Source organism: Myxocyprinus asiaticus, chromosome 2, assembly GCF_019703515.2.
Source record: "Myxocyprinus asiaticus isolate MX2 ecotype Aquarium Trade chromosome 2, UBuf_Myxa_2, whole genome shotgun sequence".
NCBI lineage: Eukaryota > Metazoa > Chordata > Actinopteri > Cypriniformes > Catostomidae > Myxocyprinus > Myxocyprinus asiaticus.
The window spans coordinates 65,532,047-65,554,287 of NC_059345.1; the positions used below are offsets into that span (position 1 = coordinate 65,532,047).

Genomic DNA, 22,241 nt, shown 5'->3' on the forward strand with positions numbered 1-22,241 from the left:
ACAAGAGTCTTCTTCAGTTATTATTACTAGTATTTGAAAACAAAACTCTTGTGTGTTTTAGTGAGGCAGTAAGTGTGCGAGGTCAAAGATGTCTTACCTGAAATTAAATTAGACAGAAAGGTATAATCCATTGATTATAATTGAATCAAACGTATAAAATAATCAAGTAACTTGCACTAAACTTGATTTTCAACTCGTCTTAAACAGTGATTTAAAAACAGCTCGTTACAAACTTGTCAGGTGGGGTGAGAGTTATGCTGCATAATCTTCATTTGTTTCATTAGAAGTTTCGCTTTCTGTTTGTGGCATAGATTGTGAACTCTCAGTCACAATAAACATATACTAAACCAAGAAAAGAAGACAAATGAACCCAAACCATGCACAAAGTGTTGCTATTTGATATGAATTAGTGGGTGGCTCTTAAAAGAGCCGTTTTGAGGAAGAAACTCAGTAAAGAGTTCATCTACTTCTTTTTGGGCGCTGCCTTTTTAGGTTTGGCTGCTTTCGGCTTTGCCGTTTTGGGTTTGACAGTCTTGGCCTTTTTGGGGCTCTTGGCGGCTTTCTTGGGGGCTGCTGGTTTCTTTGCCTTCTTGGGGCTCTTCGTTGCCTTTTTAGCGGCTGCGGGTTTCTTCACCTTCTTGGGGGATTTCTTGGCGGCAGGTTTCTTAGTCGCTGCACTCTTGGGCTTCTTGGCAGCAGCGGGTTTCTTGACTGCGGGCTTCTTGACTTTAGGAGCGGCTTTCTTGGCGGGTTTCTTCTCGCTCTCGGCTTGTTTCTTGTTGATCTTGAATGATCCGGAGGCGCCGGTCCCTTTGGTCTGGACCAGAGTCCCTTTAGTCACCAGACTCTTGATGGCGATCTTGACGCGGGAGTTGTTCTTCTCCACATCGTATCCACCGGCGGCGAGAGCTTTCTTCAGGGCGGCGAGAGACACACCGCTCCTCTCCTTGGAGGCGGACACAGTTTTGACGATGAGTTCACCGACGCTTGGGCCCGTTTTCTTGGGTTTAGCAGCAGATTTCTTCTTGGGCGCTTTGGCCGGCGCGGCGGCTGCAGCTGGAGCGGTTTCTGCCATCTTTCTGGTCGGATCTGTAATCTCACACACAGACAGTGTTTGAGTTCAGTAATGAAGAGCGGCTGAGCGGCGCTGCGCTCTTAAACACATCATGAGAACCGTATAGACTCAATCCGCTCGTCTCAGTGTCTGTGCGCCTCCGAGAGCCGCTCGTGCGTGTGTTTTCTCCTCTCACATTTAGAGCAAAACTGAAGCGATAAGATTGTTTTCACCCCACTAAACTATGTGAACACCGAGCAGGGGTTTTAAGCTTTATTTGGAGACGAAAACACGCGACGAGGCAACGTTTAGTTTTGCGCCTTCACATCAAACTCACGGTGAGCATCAGCCACTGGAACAAGCCGCCTGTGAATTGGATGTGTTTTTTATGTATACATGTTGATAACAGATTGAACGCGTCCTCTGTGTATTGAACACACACTTTGACAATGACTTTAATGAAATGAGCATCACTGAGGGACTTGTGGACTGTTTCTTACAGTAGATGTTTTGGGCAGCATGAAGCACACCCTCCAGTCGGAGGATCCGTGTCTGCTTGTGACTCTCATGTGTGTTCATCTGCTAAAATAGATATGATAACTAAAACAAAAACAAGAAAATACTAATTTTATGCAATAGCTGCACCTCTGTTGCCTGGATAAAACACTGTGTTACAGTTAAAATAAATGGTTTTATATTTGTGGTCAAAATGGTGACTATTTCGCAGATGTTGATAATAAACAAACAATGATGTGATAAACGCTTTTATTCATCCTTAAATTCATGGAAATTTCATTCAACACTCTTACAATTTTAGGTCTTTAGAGACCCCGCACATATATCTATCGCACATCAACAAAATGCTCAGATAGTATCAAATGTTCTAAATATTTTCAAGATAATTAGAAAATTATAAAATAACATATATTTTGACATATTTCAATGTTTTATTTTTCATGTAACAAAGAGATAATGCAACAAATCAGGACAAATCTAGAACAGGATTCATTATTTTCACACTGAAATTTCATGAGACACAGCTGACTGTGTGAAAAAAAAAACATTGAGCTACACATGTGTAATGTATGTGTAACTTATGTGTATTCTCTCAGGAACATATTGAGTCTAAATACTGTAGATGCACAACTTACATCATTTTAGTAGTACACCTAAATCACAATAGTCATATCATGCTGTTCATGTGTTACACTTGCTATAGTTTACTTCCAAGTTGTTTCTTCATCAAATAACAATGTCAAATGTAAATCAAATCAAATCACTTTATTGTCACACAGCCATATACACAAGTGCAATGGTGTGTGAAATTCTTGGGTGCAGCTCCGATCAATATAGCAGTCGTGACAGTGATGAGACATATACCAATTTACAATAACATCAAATTAACACAACACAATTAAAGTCTAGTACACATATTTACACACAACAATACACAAGTAATAACATACACTGTACAGTATACAATACGCACAATATAGATACACATTATTCAATAAAATTAAAAAAGTATATATAGTAGTATATATAGAATGTACAGTAGGTTGTATTGTACTGTATTGACATTCAGGCTGTCAGTTGATAGTAAGTTGTTAAGAGAGAATATATATAATAATAATATAATTTATGACAGTCCGGTGTGAGATATAAGAGTAAGAGTAATAAAGTGCAGTGCTGATGATTTTTGATCGTGGGAGATCAAGAGTTCAAAAGTCTGACTGCTTGGGGGAAGAAGCTATCATGGAGTCGGCTGGTGCGGGTCCTGATGCTGCGATGCCACCTGCCTGATGGTAGCAGTGAGAACAGCCCATGGCTCGGGTGGCTGGAGTCTCTGATGATCCTCCAAGCTTTTTTCACACACCGCCTTGTATATATTTCCTGGATGGAGGGAAGCTCACCTCCGATGATGTGTCTGGCAGTTCGCACCACCCTTTGCAGGGCTTTGTGGTTGTGGGCTGTGCTATTGCCGTACCAGGCGGAGATGCAGCCAGTCAGGATGCTCTCTACAGTGCAGGTGTAGAACCGTGTGAGGATGTGGCGATTCATTCCAAACTTCCTCAGCCGTCTCAGGAAGAAGAGGTGCTGATGAGCCTTCTTCACAATGACTTCAGTGTGGATGGACCATGTGAATTCCTCAGTGATGTGGACTCCCAGGAATTTGAAGCTGCTGACTCTCTCCACTGGTGCTCCATTGATGGTGATGGGACTGTGTTCTCTGTCTTTTCTTCTGAAGTCCACCACAAGCTCCTTTCTCTTACTGACGTTGAGGGAGAGGTTGTGCTCCTGACACCAGTGTGTCAGAGTGTGCACCTCCTCGCTGTAGGCTGTTTCATCATTGTCAGTGATCAGACCTACCACCGTCGTGTCATCAGCAAACTTAATGATGGCATTGGAGCTATGTGTTGCCACACAGTCATGTGTGTACAGGGAATACAGGAGTGGGCTGAGAACACAGCCCTGTGGGGCTCCAGTGTTGAGGGTCATTGATGAGGAGATGTTGCTGCCTATTCTAACCACCTGGCGTCTGCTTGACAGGAAGTCCAGGATCCAGCCTGGAGTTTCTCATCTAGCTTGGAGGGCACTATGGTGTTGAATGCTGAGCTGTAGTCTACAAACAGCATTCTCACATAAGTGTTCTTTTTTTCCAGGTGGGAGAGTGTGTAGTGTAGATGCAATGGTATCATCAATGGAGCGGTTTTTGCGGTAAGCAAACTGCAATGGGTCAAGAGAGAGAGGCAGCACAGAGCAGATGTAATCTCTGATTAGTCTCTCAAAGCATTTGCTGATGATGGGGGTCAGAGCAACAGGATGCCAGTCATTTAAGCAAGTTATTTTTGATTGCTTTGGAACAGGCACAATGATGGATGTTTTAAAGCATGTGGGGACTACAGACAAAGAGAGGGAAAGGTTGAAAATGTCTGTAAAAACACCAGCCAGCTGGTTCGCGCGCGCTCTGATGACACGGCCCGGAATGCCATCTGGGCCCGCGGCATTGCGGATATTCACCCGTCGGAAGGATCGGGTTACATCCGCTACAGAGACGGAGAGTGAACTAACCACTGTAGCTTCTGCCGCAAGAGCTCTCTCCACGAGGGCGGTGTTATTTCCCTCAAAACGAGCATAAAAAGTATTGAGCTCATCCGGGAGAGAGGCAGTGGTGTTCATAGCGGAGTTTTTATTCCCTTTAAAGTCCGTGATGATGTTAATTCCCTGCCACATGCTTCTAGAGTTGGTGGTGTTAAACTGTCCTTCAATCTTGTTCCTGTACTGGCGTTTTGCTGTTCTGATAGTTTTTTTGGAGGGCATAACTGGCTTGTTTATGCTCCTCCGCGTTCCCGGAATTGAAAGCGGAGGTCCGCACATTAAGTGCCACGTGAACATCGCTATTTATCCATGGCTTCTGGTTCGGATAGATCCGTGTTGTTCTGGTCGGAACGACGTCCTCCATGCACTTTTTGATGAAACACATTACGCTATCAGTGTAAAGCTCGATGTCGTCATCAGAGGCAGACCGGAACATCTCCCAGTCTGTGTGATCTAAACAGTCTTGTAGCATAGAGTCTGATTGGTCCGACCAACACTGGATCGTTCTGAGGGTGGGTGCTTCCTGTTTCAGTTTCTGCCTGTAAGCGGGCAGAAGCAGAATGGAAGAGTGGTCCGATTTGCCAAATGGTGGGCAGGGGAGGGATTTGTAGCCATCCCAGAAGGGAGAGTAGCAATGGTCCAAAACCCAGTCCCCTCATGTGTTGAAACTAATGTGCTGGTGGTATTTTGGTGCGACTGATTTTAAACTGGCTTTATTAAAGTCCCCAGTCACAATGAACGTGGCCTCAGGGTGCGCGGTTTCCTGCTCACTTATAATCCCATACAGTTCCTTGAGTGCCCGGTCTGTGTCGGCTTGTGGTGGGATGTACACAGCAGTGATAATGACCGCTGTGAATTCTCTCGGTAGCCAGGGTGGTCGACACAGAAGCATGATAAATTCCAGATCAGGAGAGCAGAAAGACTTGATAGAATGTATGTTCCTCTGATCACACCAGGATTAGTTAATCATAAAACATACACCACCACCTCTGCTTTTACCTGAGAGGTCTTTCGCTCTGTCCGCTTGGCGCACGGAATCTGGAATCTCCGCAGACATCCAAGTTTCTGTTAGGCAGATAATGCAGCAGTCCCTCATCTCTCGTTGGAAAGAGATCTGCGCTTTCAGCTCGCAGAGCTTGTTATCCAGAGACTGAACATTTGCCAGTAGAATACTGGGTAGCAGGGGTCGATTTGCGCGACGTCTTACTCTGATGAGAACGCCGGCTCTATTTCCCCTTTTCCTCCTGCGTTTCCGCGGCCAGGCAGCCCAGACAAAGGGCTCCGCTGGTGTGTTTGTAAACAGCGGGTCGGCATTGAGGAATTTGAAGTCTGGTTTACAGTGTGTAATTGCTGAACCAATGTCCAAAAGTGTTTGTCTGTCGTAGACAATAAGGCAGACAACATCCAATACAAAAAACATAAGAATTGTAAACAAAACACTACAATGTTGTGTCGGAGCTCGCAATGCCGCAGCCATACTCGGCGCCATCTTGAGTCCAATGAGTTCATATCACAGTGAATTCTAATTCAAGATTTTTTTTAAATCTAGACAAACCAACATAATCAAAACAAACCAAAAAAAAAAATCACTTTTTCTATTTAGTTTATAATTATCTAAATGTATTGTGAACAATGCGTACACTAATATTTTATTATATACTTTTCATACTTTTTATGTATCTTTTTTTAGTTTACATGAGTGAATTTGTCATTATATATATATACATATATATATATATATATATATATATATATATATATATATATATATATATATATATATATTATTATTATTATTATTATTATTTTTTTCTTCACATTTTAGAATAATTGTAAAGTCATCAAAACTATGGAATAACATAAATTGAACTATGGGAATTTTGTTGTGACTAAACAAAATCCAAAATAAATCAAAACTGTGTTATATTTTAGCATCTTCAAAGTAGTCACCCTTTGCCTAGAAATTGCAGACATGTACTCTTGACATTTTCTCAACCAACTTCTTGGTGTATCACCCTGGGATGCTTTTTAAACAGTATTGAAGGAGTTCCCATCTATGTTGGGCACTTAGTTGCTGCTTTTCTTTATTATTTGGTCCAAGTCATCAATTTCAAAAACATTTTTATTATTATTATTATTTTTTAATTAAATTTTAGTTTTATAATGAAATAAATTAATATGGTAGCACAATTATATTTTTGTCTACAAAAATAATTTCAAACATTTAAGCATATGCCTTCAGATCAAAATATTTTTATGATCATGAGAAACATTTCATTCAAGTGTTTCAAAACTTTTGACCGATAGTGTATGTATATATATATATATATATATATATATATATATAATTATTATTATTATTATTATTATTATTATTATTTTATTGTCAACAGGTCTTCTGCTCTATGTTGTACATTTCACAAATACTTATTTTACCACTGATTTGAAAAATCTCATACATTCGAGTGATATAAATGGCAAGTTTTAGTAGGTCAGAGTTTTGAACTGTGAGAAGGAAAATAACTTGACGTGTCTTCATTTATTAACATGAGTGTTTTGAGATATGTGGTGAGGTGGACTGTCTTTGACTGGGGCTTAGTTGAGACGCAGTTTACATTGATTGTCCCAGACACACAAACCCTGTCTTGTCCGTCCATCCTTAGTGTAAGTGTTATCCGATCTAAGCACTTATATTTGATAGTCTTGGAATAAGTCTCAAAAGTTATGTAAGTGTAAAAAAACATTCGCATATTTTTAATACAGAGTACATATGGCTTGGCATTTACTTGTTCATTAAATTACAGTTATTAAATGACAGTGTGATTCTGTGTACTGTGTTGTGAGCTTACAAAACAGTGTATACTTTATTGTGCATTCTGTTATGGGCAGTTGTGAGAATCTTTGATGCTGTTAACTGCATTAGTGAAATAATGCTGAGTGACTAGATAAGTTGTTTTCCTTCTTCCCTCACTCTGATGGCTGCATCTTTTGAAAATGTTTTGAGAACTCAAGAAATGCATTTAGTTAGATGTCATTTTGGGTTAGAAAAGGTAATGATTAAGCAGTCTTAAGTACAAAGCTCCTTTTGTTCTGAGAACAAAGTGGATAAAGCATTAATCAATTAACACCAAATACACAAATTGACCAAATGTATTGCTAAAATTAGGAACTGCATGAAAAATACCTTTGAAAAGATTGATCATTAAAGACTAATTGTATAAACAAATCAATCATATAAACAATTCAAATCCACGAAAACATAAACATGGACAAACTGGTCTGTATCAAACAATTTTAACCTTGAATAAGACCTTAATATAACTTTGGATGATTTAATGCTGAAAAAATATACATGTTTGACATGTACATGGAAATAAAACATCAAGGGACTGGCATCAAACACTGGTGTTAAATTTGAATGAACACAGCTTTGAAGCTAAACAAGGCCAAAACCAGTGTGACATGTCAATGCATTAAAGTAAATCATTTTTAAATGACTCAAAGTCAGTGTTATGTCCAGGGATTCTGAGAAGCTCAAAACATGTGGATGCTGTTGGAAAGCTACCATTTATGATTGGGTGAACCTCCCACCCAGTTCAGAACTTGAGGAGGCTTTTCAATACATCAGGTAATGCTATGGATCAAATAATAGAAGCTTTTTAATTTCTCAATTCTTGAGTACTTAAAACTAGGACAACTTTGAGGTTTTCTTAACAAAAGTAAATCTCTAGCATAAATTACCACTTGCTATGAAGTGCCGAAGGTATCCTGAGATGTGACACTTGGCGTCTAATGGGTACTCAGAGTCTGAATCATCGCTGTCCTTTTGATTTGGCCAGACAATTCTCTGAAGAATATGCTGTATTGAGAAAGAATAATAAAAAAATAAAAAAAGTGAAAATGTTTGTCCAAAACATGTCCCATTTCTTTTAAGGAATACTACATTGTACTTTATTTGCACAAAGGTACATATTGCTCAAAAGGTGATAAAGAATCTACATGAAGAAAACTAATTTATCAGGGATATTAAACAGTAGTTAGAGTGTGGATGTTTGCAATAATGGGACAAATACACAATCTGAAATATAAATGAAACGTTTTATTTTGCCATTGATAATTGTGGAGCGGGACGTGGTCGTGTGTCTTTCACTAGGGAGAGAGGAAGCGGTAAGGGCCATCACCTGGTGATTATTGATACTTAACACCTGTGTCTCATTACAATGACAACGGACATAGGCTTGAAATGGCTGCCGAGGATGCCAGAGAGACAGAGAGACAGACCAGTGATGTTGTGTGTGCCTAATGAAAAGTGTACCGTTTATGTTATTTGTGAAGAAGAAGAGTTAGTGCCGTGTTTGTTTGGCTGAAAAGCCCAAAGACTATGTTTGTGAAACTGAAATGCCATTCAAATTTGACTTACCTGGACTGCCACCCCATTTTACGCTTCCTTCCTTATTGCTAGAACCTTTACACTGGTGCCAAAACCTGGGATACTGCAAAGAGGACTGGCCGCCATGGACACCTTGCCGCTGGGCGAAGTCATCTGTGCCCTGGCTAGCATCCAGGAGACCCATTACCAAGCCCTGCTCGCCCAGGAGCAATGTTTCCAGAAGCTCTTAGAAGCCCAGGCCGAGAATTGGCAAGCCCTACGGAGCTGGCTAGCTCCAGGCGGATCCTCCGCCGCGACCCCAGAGACAGCGATGAAGCCGCGCATTCTCCTCATCAAGATGGGCCCTCAAGACAATCTGGAGGCATTCATGGGCCTCTTGGAACATTCAGCAACAGCCTCCAGCTGGCCTCGAACCCAATGGGCCCTCCACTTTCTGCCGCTGCTTTCCTGGGAGGCCAGTTCACGGCGGAACAACTACCAGCTGAGGACCGCCTGGACTATGTGAAGTTGAAAACTGCTGTCCTGCAACAGGTGGGCCGCACCCACGATCAGCACCACCAGCGGTTCCACTCCCTCATGCTGAGCGAGGTCAGCTACCCATTTGCGTTTGCCCAAAAGCTCCATGATGCCTGCTAAAAATGGGTGCTAGCCGGGGAAGGGCACGGCATTGAGGATATTATTTAACTGTTGGTGCTGGAACAGCTGACTGTTCGTCTGCCAAGGAAAACTGCAGAATGGGTACAGTGCCGTCGCCCTACGTCGGTGGATGATGCCGTCTACCTGGCCGAAGCCTACATGGCGGCCTACCCGGAAGCCGGTGAGCAGTCCAAATCTCTCTCTCTCTCGCTCTCCTGCTACTCCTTCCCCTCTTGTCTCTCCCTCTCCTCCCTCTCGCCCTGTACCTGCTCCCCAGAAACGGGGGGTTTTTCCACCCAGACCGGCGCCCTGCTTCCGTGGGCTGCACTATGTGCCGGCCTCCTCCTCTGCCTCTCTCCATCGTCCTTCCCAGGATGATGTCTCTGCCGGCGCGGGTGCAGCCAGGGAGCCTGGGCTGGTCTGTTGGAGTTGCGGGGAACCGGGACACGTCCAGGTCCTGTAATGGAGGTGGGGACATGGATCCGGGTCCCCAACACACCACAGACCGCCCCGATCGAGCTGGGATGTATCGCATACCGGTAAGGGTTAAGGGGCGTACATAACAAACCCTGGTGGATTCAGGTTGCAATCAAACCTCGATCCACCACAGCTTGGTTCATGACGGGGATTTGGGTACAAACCACAAGGTGATGGTGAGGGTGTGTGCATGGTGATGTTCAGGAATATCCATTAGTGACTACCCTTATTCGATTTTGGGGAGTATAGCAAAGAGTAGAGGCCACCTCACCCATCCACTGATTGTGGGGACCAATTGGCTGGGATTTAAAATATTATTAAAAGCGTTACGTGTGGATGGGTCCTGCAAACTGAAAACATGGTGTGCAATGTGTGACGCGATGACTGGGGAGGCGGAGCCGGGGCCATCCACGTCTGCTCAGCATCAGAATGATGCAGGAGGGGAATTCTCAGAGGGGGACTTCCCTCTAGCGCAATCGCGTGACGAAACCCTTAGGCACGCCTTTGACCAAGTGAGAGTAATCGATGGCCAGCTGCTCCAGCCTGACCTCGCCCTCACATATCCGTATTTTTCAATTATTAGGGACCGGTTGTATCGAATGACGCAGGACACTCAAACCCATGAAAATACAACCCAGTTATTAGTCCCGAGGAGCCATCGGGAAACACTTTTTCAGGCTGCTCAACACAATCCTATGGCAGGTCACTTAGGACAAGAGAGAACACTGCACCATTTAATGGCCCACTTTTATTGGCCGGGCATTCGCGGGGATGTACGCAGATGGTGTGCTGCATGCTGCGAATGTCAGTTGGTGAATCCACCGGCCACACCAAGAGTGCCATTGTGCCCATTACCGTTGATCGAGGCCCCCTTCGAAAGAATTGGTATGGACCTCGTCGGGCCATTAGAACGGTCAGCATGCGGATATCAGTTTGTATAAGTCCTGGTGGATTATACAACGTGATATCCGGAAGCATTGCCTCTTCCCAACATCTCAGCATGCAGTGTTGCGGAGACACTCTTCAAAATTATCTCCCGGGTGGGGATTCTGAAAGTCATACGAGAGGCGTGGAAGGACCTTCCCAAAGCAAAAATGAAATTCAATATGTCCTTGATCTTCGAGCAAAGCTACACACACTGGGTCAGTTGTCACAACAAAATTTGCTCCAAGCTCAAGGGACACAAAACCGGCTCTAAAATAGGGGTACCCAGCTATGGGAATTTGCACTGGGAGACAAAGTACTTGTATTACTCCCCACATCGAGCTCAAAATTACTCACCAAATGGCAAGCAGCCATTGAGGTTACACAGAGTCGGGATCTCGATTATGAGTTTAAACGAACGGATAGTGGCGGAGCACGTCAAATTTACCACCTCAACCTCCTTAAATTATGGAGAGAGGCTGTCCCCATGACCATGGTGATGGTAGTTCCAGAGAGGGCGGAGCTCGGGCCGGAGGTGAAGTTCAAAGCCGATCCATTCACCCCGGTCACCTGTGGAGACCACCTCTCTCCGTACCAGCTCACGGAGGTGGCCAAGTTGCAAAAAGAGTTTGTGGACATGTTCTCTCCTCTTTCCGGTCGTACGAACCTCATACAACACCATATCGAGACCCAACCGGGAGTGGTAGTGCGTAGTCAGCCGTACCGCTTGCCTGAGCACAAGAAAAAGGTGATTCGGGATGAATTAGAGGTAATAGAAGAATCGCACAGCGATTGGGCCAGCCCAGTTGTTCTGGTACCTAAGAGTGACAGGTCAGTCCAGTATTGTGTTGATTACCGGAAAGTCAACGCGGTGTCTAAATTTGACATGTACCCAGTGCCCCGAATTGATGAACTGCTCGATCGGTTGGGTGCAGCTCAATTTTACTCGACACTGGATTTAACAAAGGGATATTGGCAGATCCCCTTAACTCCATTATCCCGAGAGAAAACAGCCTTTTCCACACCGTTTGGATTACACCAATTTGTCACTCTTCCGTTCAGTTTGTTTGGGGCTCCCTCCACATTCCAGTGGCTAATGGATAAGATTCTCCGGCTACACGCTGCATATGCCGCTGCCTACTTTGATGATATTATCATATACAGTAATGATTGGCAGAGGCATATGCAGCATCTAAGAGCTGTACTGAGGTCGCTGAGATGGGCGGGACTCACGGCAAACCCAAAAAAGTGTGCATTTGGGTGGGTGGAAGTACAATATCTGAGCTTCCACTTGGGTCATGGGCAGGTACGGCCCCAAATTGATAAAACCTTAGTGATAGTGGCCTGCACACATCCCAAGTCCAAAAAGGAGGTGAGACAGTTCATGGGGCTGATTGGCTATTACAGAAGGTTTGTGCCTAATTTTACTGATGTCAACAGCCCCCTGACTGATCTCACTAAAAAGGGGGCGCCAGATCTGGTCCAGTGGACGGAGGCATGCCAACAGGCTTTTACAATGGTTAAATCTGCACTCTGTGGCGGGCTGCTTCTACATGCTACTAACTTCTCTCCCCCCTTCATTTTAAGGTCGGATGCTTCAGAGATGGGGTTGGGGGCCATACTCTCACAGGAGGTGGAGGGGGTGGAGTTCCCTGTGCTGTACATTAGTTGTAAGCTCTCGTTGATGGAGACTAAGTACAGCACAATTGAAAAAGAGTGTCTTGCCATCAAGTGGGTGGTCCTAACCCTCTGCTATTACCTGCTTGGGCGGGCCTTCATCCTCCACTCAGATCATGCCCCGCTTCTGTGGCTCCACTGCATGAAGGATGCCAATGCGCGGATCACTCGTTGATACCTGGAACTTCAGCCCTTCAAATTTAAGGTGGTCCACAGGCCGGGGCTGCAGATAGTTGTGGCTGATTTCCTCTCCAGGAATGGGTGTGTCTTTCACTGGGGAGAGAGGAAGCGGTGAGGGCCATCACCTGGTGATTATTGATACTTAACACCAGTGTGTCTCATTACAGTGACGACGGAGATGGGCTTGAAAAGGCCACCGAGGACGCCAGAGAGAGAGAGTGTTATTCTTTTTGTATAATCTTGCAATCGATGTTACTAAAATCAATACGGTAAGATTTTTTTTTTCCTGCTGGCCCAGATTTTTTATTGCCTGCAAATGTTTTCACTGGCGCCATCAAAATTATAATTACTTTTTCAATATATTTTTATATGTATATGTGCCAAAAATAATATATATATTTATATATTATTTATATGACGCAAAACATTACAGGTTGGTTTGTAATTTTAAATTAAGTCATACTGATGCGTCCAAAATTGTCCTGTCAATTTTTACAAAACCTTATCTACGCTAGCCAGTAGCTAAGAAGTTCATTTAAATAATTTTAGCTTAAATGAGCATATTTTGCAATAATGTTCTAATAATCACAAAAATCCTAATGTTAAGTTTTCAGGCAATGAAACATTTTCACTAGATTAACAAATGTTATATTTAGTGACAACATAGCACTGGCATATCACCATTCTGTATACTGGCTGAAACTTTCATATTGACCCCAGACCAGTGGGCCATCCTTAGTGTTGAGCCCTGCAAAATGTACAGTACTTCCCAACACAATTTACTTTAATGTTTCATGTTATTGGAAAATGTATTGTGGACTAACCAAAGTTTATGCTGAACCCAGACTTCAGTCTGTCAATGCATGTTGAAAAAAGTATTTTAAAAAATGTGTGACGCCTTCACCAATAGCAGAATCACCTAAAAAATAAAGATTAATTTAGATCAATACGTGAATACTTTTACTCCACTTATTAAAGGGTTAGGTCACCCAAACATTTACTCAGCCTCATGTATTTCCAAACCCACAAGACTTTTGTTCATCTTTAGAACACAAAGGAAGAATTTATTTATTTATTTATTTATTTTTTATAATCTCTCAGTTGTTTGTTTCCATCCAATGACAGTCACATCAAATCACATCAAAACATTGATCCATGCACATATATGGACCACATTCAGCAAACAGAAGCTCAAACAAGCATGCTTGATACATGAGAACAAATGAGGTTTGTTCTCCCACATCAATGACACTCGTTTGAGCTTCCATTTGCCATTGTTGATGTGGTCCATGTATGTGCAGTGATCAATGTTTTGATGTGATTTGAGAGTTAAAAAAGGCATAAAATCATCATTCAAAGTGATTGACAGAAGACTTGGATTAAACCGATTTATATGGATTACTCTTACAATGTAAAAGATATGTACTTTTTGGAGCTTGAAAATATTGATCACCTAGACTTTCATTGTGTGGACACAAACAGCTTAGAGATTATTTAAAATATCTTCATTTGTGTTCCAAAGATGATCAAAAGTCTTATGGATTTGAAATGACATGCGGATGAGTAAATGACAATTGTCATTTTTGGGTGAACTTAACATTGGTTCATGTTAATTAAAACATTGTATCACATTTTTAAAATTAAAAGTTGTAGATGTTAACATTAGTTAATGCATCATGAACTAACAATGAACTATTGTATTTTTATAAATTAACATTTGTAAAAAGATATTGTTTGTTGTTAGTTCATGGCACCTTATACATTCATTAATGTTACAAAAGAAACCATAATGTTATATGTTACCATTTAATGTACCTTATAGTCTGTAAAATAAAGGCCGTGCCCATTCCACATGAGGTCTCTTATTAAAAGAGATGAGAGCCATTTCCCGTTCTCCTGGGGAGCTTCTAATGTCCATCTTTAAATGTAACGGTGGCTCTCTGGCATGAGTACGAAGTAGTCACTCGAAACTGACACATGGCTTTAGTTGGGTCTGGGATTGACTGCCAGTGTAGAGATATAAGATATTTTATCATACCCTTACTTTCATTTTCACACAAAAAAGCAGAATTTTATCTATGTAGTACTTTAATTACATTTTTATTTCCAAATTAGTCAAAGTAAACCCATAAACCAAACCTTCCAGGTGTTGTGAAACAGAGGTACATGGGCCTGCTGTTTGTTCATCAGGAACTTCAGCACTACTGTGCCTCGACTCGTTTCTATCATTGTCATCATGTGCAGCACTGAAGTTACATAAAAGAAAGTGATAAAACACCTATGTTTTTCAACTGAACAAAAAAATGAATTTCTAGAACTCATGACATTGTTGTTCTTTTAAGAAAGACTTCCAAAGAATGGGGAAAATAACTTCTTGGTTAATTATTAAAATTAATTGCGGATTGCACATCTATAAGAAACACCGTTAAGGCCAATCACATCTATGGGAAGTGCTGCAGACAGCACAGGATGAAACTTCTGTTGAGGATTCTTGGATGAACAAAGAGTTTGAATGCAGCATTTATTAATTTATTTAGATATAATTAGTCATTTGAAACATTATAAATGTCTTCACTGTAATTCATGCTCAATTTAATGCATCCTTGGTGAATAAAAGTATAAATTCTTTTCATATTTCTATAAATTATACCATATAAATGCATGTTCATTTACATTTACCTTTCGCCAAATGTACAGTAGCATGTATAATAATGGACTCAGGGGAGAACATATCCAAATATATTGGATAGGGTTGATGAACGGAGTCATAAAAATGGAGACAGAGCAACAACGTGTGATTTTATCAGTAGTAACATTTTAATATTAACACTGAAAATAATTAAAAATAGCATTAGTAATATAATTAGACTACTCTGTGCCTTTGTGCAAAAGATCTTACCTTTCTGCTCATCAACATCTCTGATCTCATTGTTGTTATGATCCTTCTCCTCGTCATCCTCCATAGCAATGACTTCACATGTCTTAACATGTTCTGCGAGGATATGAAGTGGAAACAATTCTCCACACTTCTGGCAGACTGCTTTTGGCATGCTGCTGAATGCTTCTGAGGTAGGTGTTAATGGACTGACGTCTAGCTCTTCTTGAATTGGGGCTATATAAATTGGCAATAAAATTTCAAGTCTCAAAATATAAATGGTCACTCTCAGTGGCCTACCAAATATCTCAGTAGGCCCCCCTGCAAACCATGAGACAGGACCCACAAGTAGTGATGTCATACACAGGTGTTTGTACAGTGCCCTTCATAATGTTTGGGATAAAGACTTGTTTTCTTAATTTTCCTCTGTACTCCACAATTTTAGATTTGTAATCAAACAGTTCACAAGTGGTTAAAGTGCACATTCGCAGGCTTCACTAAAGTTTCATACATTTTAGTTCCAACATGTAGAAATGACAGCACTTTTTATACATAGTACCCAGCCCATTTCAGGGCACTATAATGTTTGGGACACAGCAATAATATGTAAATTAAATTTGTCACATTTAGTACTTTGTTGCATATCATTTTGGCATTGGAGGCAGTGGTGGTGGTGGAGACAGTGGTGGTGGCATTGGAGGCAGTGATGGTGGTGGAGTCAGTGGTGGTGGCATTGGAGGCAGTGGTGGTGGAGACAGTGGTGGTGATGGAGGCAGTGGTGGTCGCGTTGGAGGCAGTGGTGGTGGCGTTGGAGGCAGTGGTGCTAGTGGTGGAGGCAGTGGTGCTAGTGGTGGAGGCAGCGGTGGTGTTGGAGGCAGTAGTGGTGGCGTTGGAGGCAGTGGTGGTGGTGGAGGCAGTGGTGGTGGCGGTGGAAGTGGTGATGTCTTCTAATGGGGGGCTGTCTTCTCCAGAGGTGGTTAGATTTAAATGTGCAAGGGACTGTCTTGTATTAGGCCTTTTCTCTTTGCCTTTATTTTATGAGGAATTCTTGGCATCTCCTCTATATATGGCTTTAGATGGTCTATGCTGACCTTGGGGAGAACCTTGCCACAGCTATCCACAAGGTCAACAGATTTCCCCTCAACTCTGGTCACTGTAAAAGGACCACGGTAGTCAGGATCAAGCTTTCCCCCTTTACGTTGCTGTGATCAAATGTTTTGTCTCCATACAAGATCACCAGTGTTGTAAAATGTGCCCTGCATTTTTTCAGTCCTTTCTTTTTTTTTTTTCCTACTGCATCCTGATTTTGTTTCCATAAAACCTGGAGAATTTGTTCCTGCTGTTTTATCCCAGGAAAGACCTCCTCTTCTACAACCACTTCCTCCATTGCACTGTCAACCTACACATGATAACCAAAAACTATTCAAATATTGGGATTTCTGAAGGGTAGCGTGTCTCTCTGCCAAACATTAGGAAAAACGGAGAGTGTTTGGTTGTAATCTGTTTCTTGGTCTGGATTCCAAACATCACCGCATCCAAATACTGGTCCCACGGGTTTTGTTTACTATTGACCAGTTTTCCCAGGGCCCTAGGGTTTCAGACGTCACATTGTATTGAGTTGAGAAAAAAAAAATAATAATAATAATAATTATATATATATATATATATATATATATATATATATATATATATATATATATATATATATATATATATGGAATAAAATAGATATATATATATTTTATTGATTCCAGCAAACAAACAACTAAAACATAGTAAATATCAACAACCACAATAATAATAATAATAATAGTAGTAATAATAATAATAATAATAATAATAATAATAATAGAATATAACAGCAAGTGGCAGTAATTTCTTTTGGTGTCAGATTTCAGCTCCTTTGAACACAATTCAACAGGGCTCCCTGTTATTGTAAATGACTTTGTCAGGAGAGTTTGTAGATGATCCCAACCAAACTGCATGCAAATTGGGTCAACAGCGTATAATTAGATTAAAAACAAGGGTTAAGGATTTGCGTTAATAAGATATCGATAGTCAGTGAATCAGTGTATTGTTTCTAGAATTTATGGTTCTTGCTGCCCAAACTGTTTCAGTGCAAAGAAAGAATAATAATAAGAAAAACAAAATCAGTACAGATACAATAGGGTTCCAGGCAGCACCTCTGGCGTTTTGACCCCTAATAACAATTTAATTACCAATAATTAATCCAAATATTACCTCTGTATTGTCCCATTCATTTTCTCCACCAGTCCGTTGGTTTGGGGATGATAAGGCACACACAAGCTCCTTTTCATCCCCCAAATTTTGCATACATCTCTGTTTATCTGAAAGTACAAAATTCACTCATTTTAATACAAAAAGTAATGAATTAAATATTTAATAATGAGGTGTAAAGGAAAGAAAGTACAATAAAATAAAAATTAATATTTCAACTTATAATTTTTAAATGAACAGTTTAGTGTATTATTACATTTTTATTATTTACATTTATGAATCTATACCATGAAAAACAAAGAAATTAAATTAGACTTTTCACTATGGAAAAATGATATTTGCATTAACAACAACACGTGATGATACATACAGCATTAACAAATTCCTTTCCCTGATCTGTCAGAATTCTTTTTGGTGCCTCAAATTGATAGAAGAATTTGACGATGCAGTTTGTAACCTCGCTGGCCGACTTGGATCTGAGAGGATAAGCCTGGGGCCACTTTGTAAAATAGTCAATTAAAATGCAGATGTATTTATGTCCATCCTCAGTAGTGGTCAACTTCCCTATAAGGTCCATGCCTAAAAGTTCAAAAGGGCTGCTGACCTGAAGAAGTATATAAGAAAGTATACAATTTATTTAAACATACATTAAAAAAGAGAAATATTGTGCAAAATGTTTCATAATTAGGAATGTACAGATAAGCTACATTGAACAGCTTCATAAAATGTTTAAATAAACTGTAACTGATGGATTTAAGATAGTAATTCAGTCAATTAAACATTTCAGTATAAAATAATGGAAAAAGTGTTGTATTTTATATGTCTGAAAGTAATTTATTTTGATAATTATGTTTGTAAAGATTATTATTACTCATATATTTATGAACAATTGAAGACCCTTATTACTTGTGTAATCAGTATTTAAAAATTGACTCGAAACTAAATAAAATCGGCCAATTTGCAATACCTGTATAGGGGTGTATTCCACTGTCTTTATATCACAGCAGTTTGACTGGCATACTACACAACTGGTGACCTTCAGTATAACAAACATTATTCAGTTATTACAGTGTTGTAAGTGATGGTTCATCCAAAAATGTTCATCCAAGTTCACCCAAAAATAAAAATTTGCTGATAACACTGTGTAACATTCCTGAAGTGTTATTTCCTAATTGCTTATGCCTCAGAAGTATAGAAAATGGCTATTATTCCCCACAAACTTTTCTTTTGTGACCAGGACAGTGATATTTTGAAATTTACCCATTTCCAATGAGAAAACGGGCGAATTTGTGTCTTTTCATTCACATAAAGTCAGAAAAAAACAACATATGAATCCAAATTAACATGTATTTATACTAAAGTAATATTCAAAGCCATGCTGTACCCGTCTCTTCCCCTGGCTCACTCGGTGCACCTCAAAGAGGATGACAACAGCATCAAGACCTTGCTGGACGCCTTGAAGTATGATGAGTACGGCTGGGAGGTCATAGGAGACTTCAAAATGGTGGCATTCCTGATGGGTCTCCAGGGCGGTTTCACCAAGTTTCCCTACTATCTTTGCCTTTGGGACAGCAGGAACACCAAGGCGCACTACCACAGGCGGGACTGGCCACAGCAGACCAAGTAATCTGTGGGGAGGAACAACGTCAAGTGGGAGCCACTGGTGGACCCCCGGGAGATTCTGATGCCACCACTGCACATCAAATTGGGCCTTATGAAACAATTTGTCAGAGCTCTAGATAAGGAGTTAGCAGCCTTCAAGTACCTTCAAGACTTCTTCCCTAAGCCGTCTGAGGCAAAGGTCAAAGCCGGTGTCTTCGTCGGATCACAGATAAAGAAGGATTTTGGATTCATATGTTGTTTTTTTACAACTGCCTCCAAGATGTACTTTCTTTCTTCATCAGAAGAGAAATTAACATTTTATAGTATCAATGTCTCACCTCCAATGCAAGTGAATGGACAACAGTTGACACATCAGTAAACACTGATGACTTCTTATTTTACATGTTATTACACCCTAGGTTTATTCTGATACTGATTAAAGGAGACTTTTGGATGATCAAAAATTGATGTTCATTCACTTGCATTGGAGGTGGGAGATTAAATTGCTCATTTCTCTTCCGATGAAAAAAGTTTTCAATGGCCTGAGGATAAGTAAATTATCTGCAAATTTTCATTTTTGGGTGATGCATGTGTGCAATGTAGAAACAATTTTTAGTCTTATGTCACAGACATAATGTACCTACCCAACCTCAATATCTGAAGTCATTCCAGGCCAGTAGTATCTTTTGCAGATGACATCCCTGATTTTAATTTGGCCACAGTGAGCCACAAAGAACTTTTAGTTGCAGTTCCTTAGCAGTACCTTTATGCTTTACGAAGTGCAGCTCTCCATCTGATTATAAGTGCTAAAATATGTTTAGTACTCAAAACTGTTTGTACCGGGGACGGATTAACGCATGGACTGGAGGGGGTAAATATATCAATATCTGATCAATATGCTTCATAAAATAGAATGGGGAAGAGCTGACACATCACATGAGTCACTTTATTAAACATTATAGTCAGTTATTATGAAATAAAGAGGTGTAACATATTTCAGTAGCTATGAATTTTGACTTGTCAGATTCAGTGACCCTAGCCTACTGTATCATATCTCAGAGTAATATGCCGTTGTAAAGAACAAACTATAGGATCTCCAACATTATTGGGTAATCACAGTAAATAGTTATAAGAATAAAGATAAGCCTACATGTATCAGACAATCAGAGTCTGTTATACAAAACAACATGTGCTACTGTAAAACATCATAACGAAACCATTCATAGTAGTAACACATTAGCAGTCTAGCAGCAGACAACAACAGCAGCGTTAATGTTTTATTTCTTCTCTATACAAGCATTTCGATGCTCGCGACAATATCTAGCTTGTCCAGTGGACGAGTTTCTCTAAGACATGAAACATCTTTTATTTACAACACCACCAGTGAAAAGCTAGACCATTTTTGACTGATGGGTGGTGTAGCCAAGGAAAAGATGAAAACAATTATATAAGGGGTGTTTATATCCCTGATGCCGATTCGCGAAGGTTCCGAGTGGAAAACCGTGGACTGTGTTTGCACTTTTACGCACGGCGTGCAGTTATAGTGTATTACTATTGTACTGTTGACAATGAACTCTGCTTTTGGACCCGCGACCTGATCCACCCTCTTCGGCTGCAGTCTCCATCACAGAGGGCCTGGAGGAACCGCCCCTCCCGACTGCATTTTTTCATCAAACCCCCTGTACAACTGCACATCCAGGGGCATTGACTTTTTTCCACTTCTTTTCGTTCAATTTGCATTGGGAACAGGTGTGCTCCAGACTTTACTGACAGTGATCGAAGCCGTGGAGAGCGAGTCTCCCCGGTTTGAGGCAGTGGCTAAAGACCCTGGGTGATGACTAAGTCAATTTACATTTGTATGGGGAAAAAATGAACAGAAGCATATTTATTGTAAGTACAAGCTTATTTCCATCGCAACATTTCAAATTGTAATATTCTTTTCACATTGTTTATAAAATACATAATTTGGTTTACGTAGTTACAAGTGGTGCCGAGTGACCTTTTTTTTTTTGGAAGTACACTTACATAAGTCATTATGGAACAGGGAGTTTTTATCATATGGACTTCAAAATTGTGTCAGACTTTCATCAGACATGTGGCTTTGTATCAGATGTGTTTTTGGGCCACTACGCATAGTCTTGCATATTTAAAAATAAAGTATTTTTACAAATTTTCTTATACTACGATACCTTTTTACTCTTGAATAACAAATGGCTAAGTGTTTACTTTCAAACGAGCCAAAGTTTGTGTTTGTAGACCAAATGGTTCAAGAGCTGTAAGTTTTACTTTAGGTATGTCATTTCCAAACTCATGCACACACAAAAAGAGACCGGATGTTAAAGAAATCATGTTCACATGTTCTACTATCACTAATATTATGGGAACTTAATGAAGCTCTTTAGACGAGTACATGGGTGGCTCTTAAAAGAGCCTTTGGTGTCGCTGAAAGCTTCATCACACTTTACTTGGAGCTGGTGTACTTGGTGACGGCCTTTGTGCCCTCAGACACGGCGTGTTTGGCCAGTTCACCGGGCAGCAGCAGACGCACGGCGGTCTGGATCTCTCTTGATGTGATGGTGGAGCGCTTGTTGTAGTGAGCGAGACGAGACGACTCACCGGCGATGCGCTCGAAGATGTCGTTGACGAAGGAGTTCATGATGCCCATCGCCTTGGAGGAGATCCCGGTGTCAGGATGAACCTGCTTCAGCACTTTGTACACGTAGATAGCGTAACTCTCCTTCCTGGACCTCTTGCGCTTCTTTCCACCCTTACCGGCGGTCTTAGTGACGGCCTTCTTGGATCCTTTCTTCGGTGCGGACTTCGCTGGTTCAGGCATGTTGATCTGTGATGTAAACTTCACAAAACAATGTGTATTAATCAACGCACAGACACTATTATTCCCTCTTTATGCTAATTTCACATGGAGACGATGCGCGTCCTCTGACTGCGTGTCTTCATAGGCCACACCCATTACATGATTTCATTGGACAGCTCAAAGTTTGGCGGGTCGGAAAGAGAGCCAATCAAAGGCTTCCAAATATTAGTCCCACCTATCACCTCCTGTTTGAAAAATACCATCCCCCACATGA

The 22,241-nt window shown here is 41.0% G+C and overlaps 2 protein-coding genes across 3 annotated transcripts in view; both read right to left on the minus strand.

The window, feature by feature from the left end:
• Positions 1-22,241, minus strand: part of LOC127456324 (histone H2B) — a 201,447-nt gene that overhangs the window by 175,005 nt on the left and 4,201 nt on the right. The window contains exon 2 of one of the 2 annotated variants that reach the window (XM_051724776.1): positions 21,590-22,006. The exons of the other annotated variant lie outside the window; for it this stretch is intronic. Coding sequence (XP_051580736.1) covers positions 21,614-21,988 — 375 coding nt within the window. The 5' untranslated portion in view covers positions 21,989-22,006 and the 3' untranslated portion in view covers positions 21,590-21,613. Of the gene's footprint in view, positions 1-21,589; positions 22,007-22,241 lie in introns of those variants that run through there. 2 annotated transcript variants of the gene reach the window in all.
• On the minus strand, positions 61-1,277 carry LOC127456459 (histone H1-like). Its single transcript, XM_051724979.1, has one exon. It carries the CDS (start codon positions 1,073-1,075, stop codon positions 464-466), a length of 612 nt encoding a protein of 203 aa, XP_051580939.1. The 5' UTR covers positions 1,076-1,277; the 3' UTR covers positions 61-463.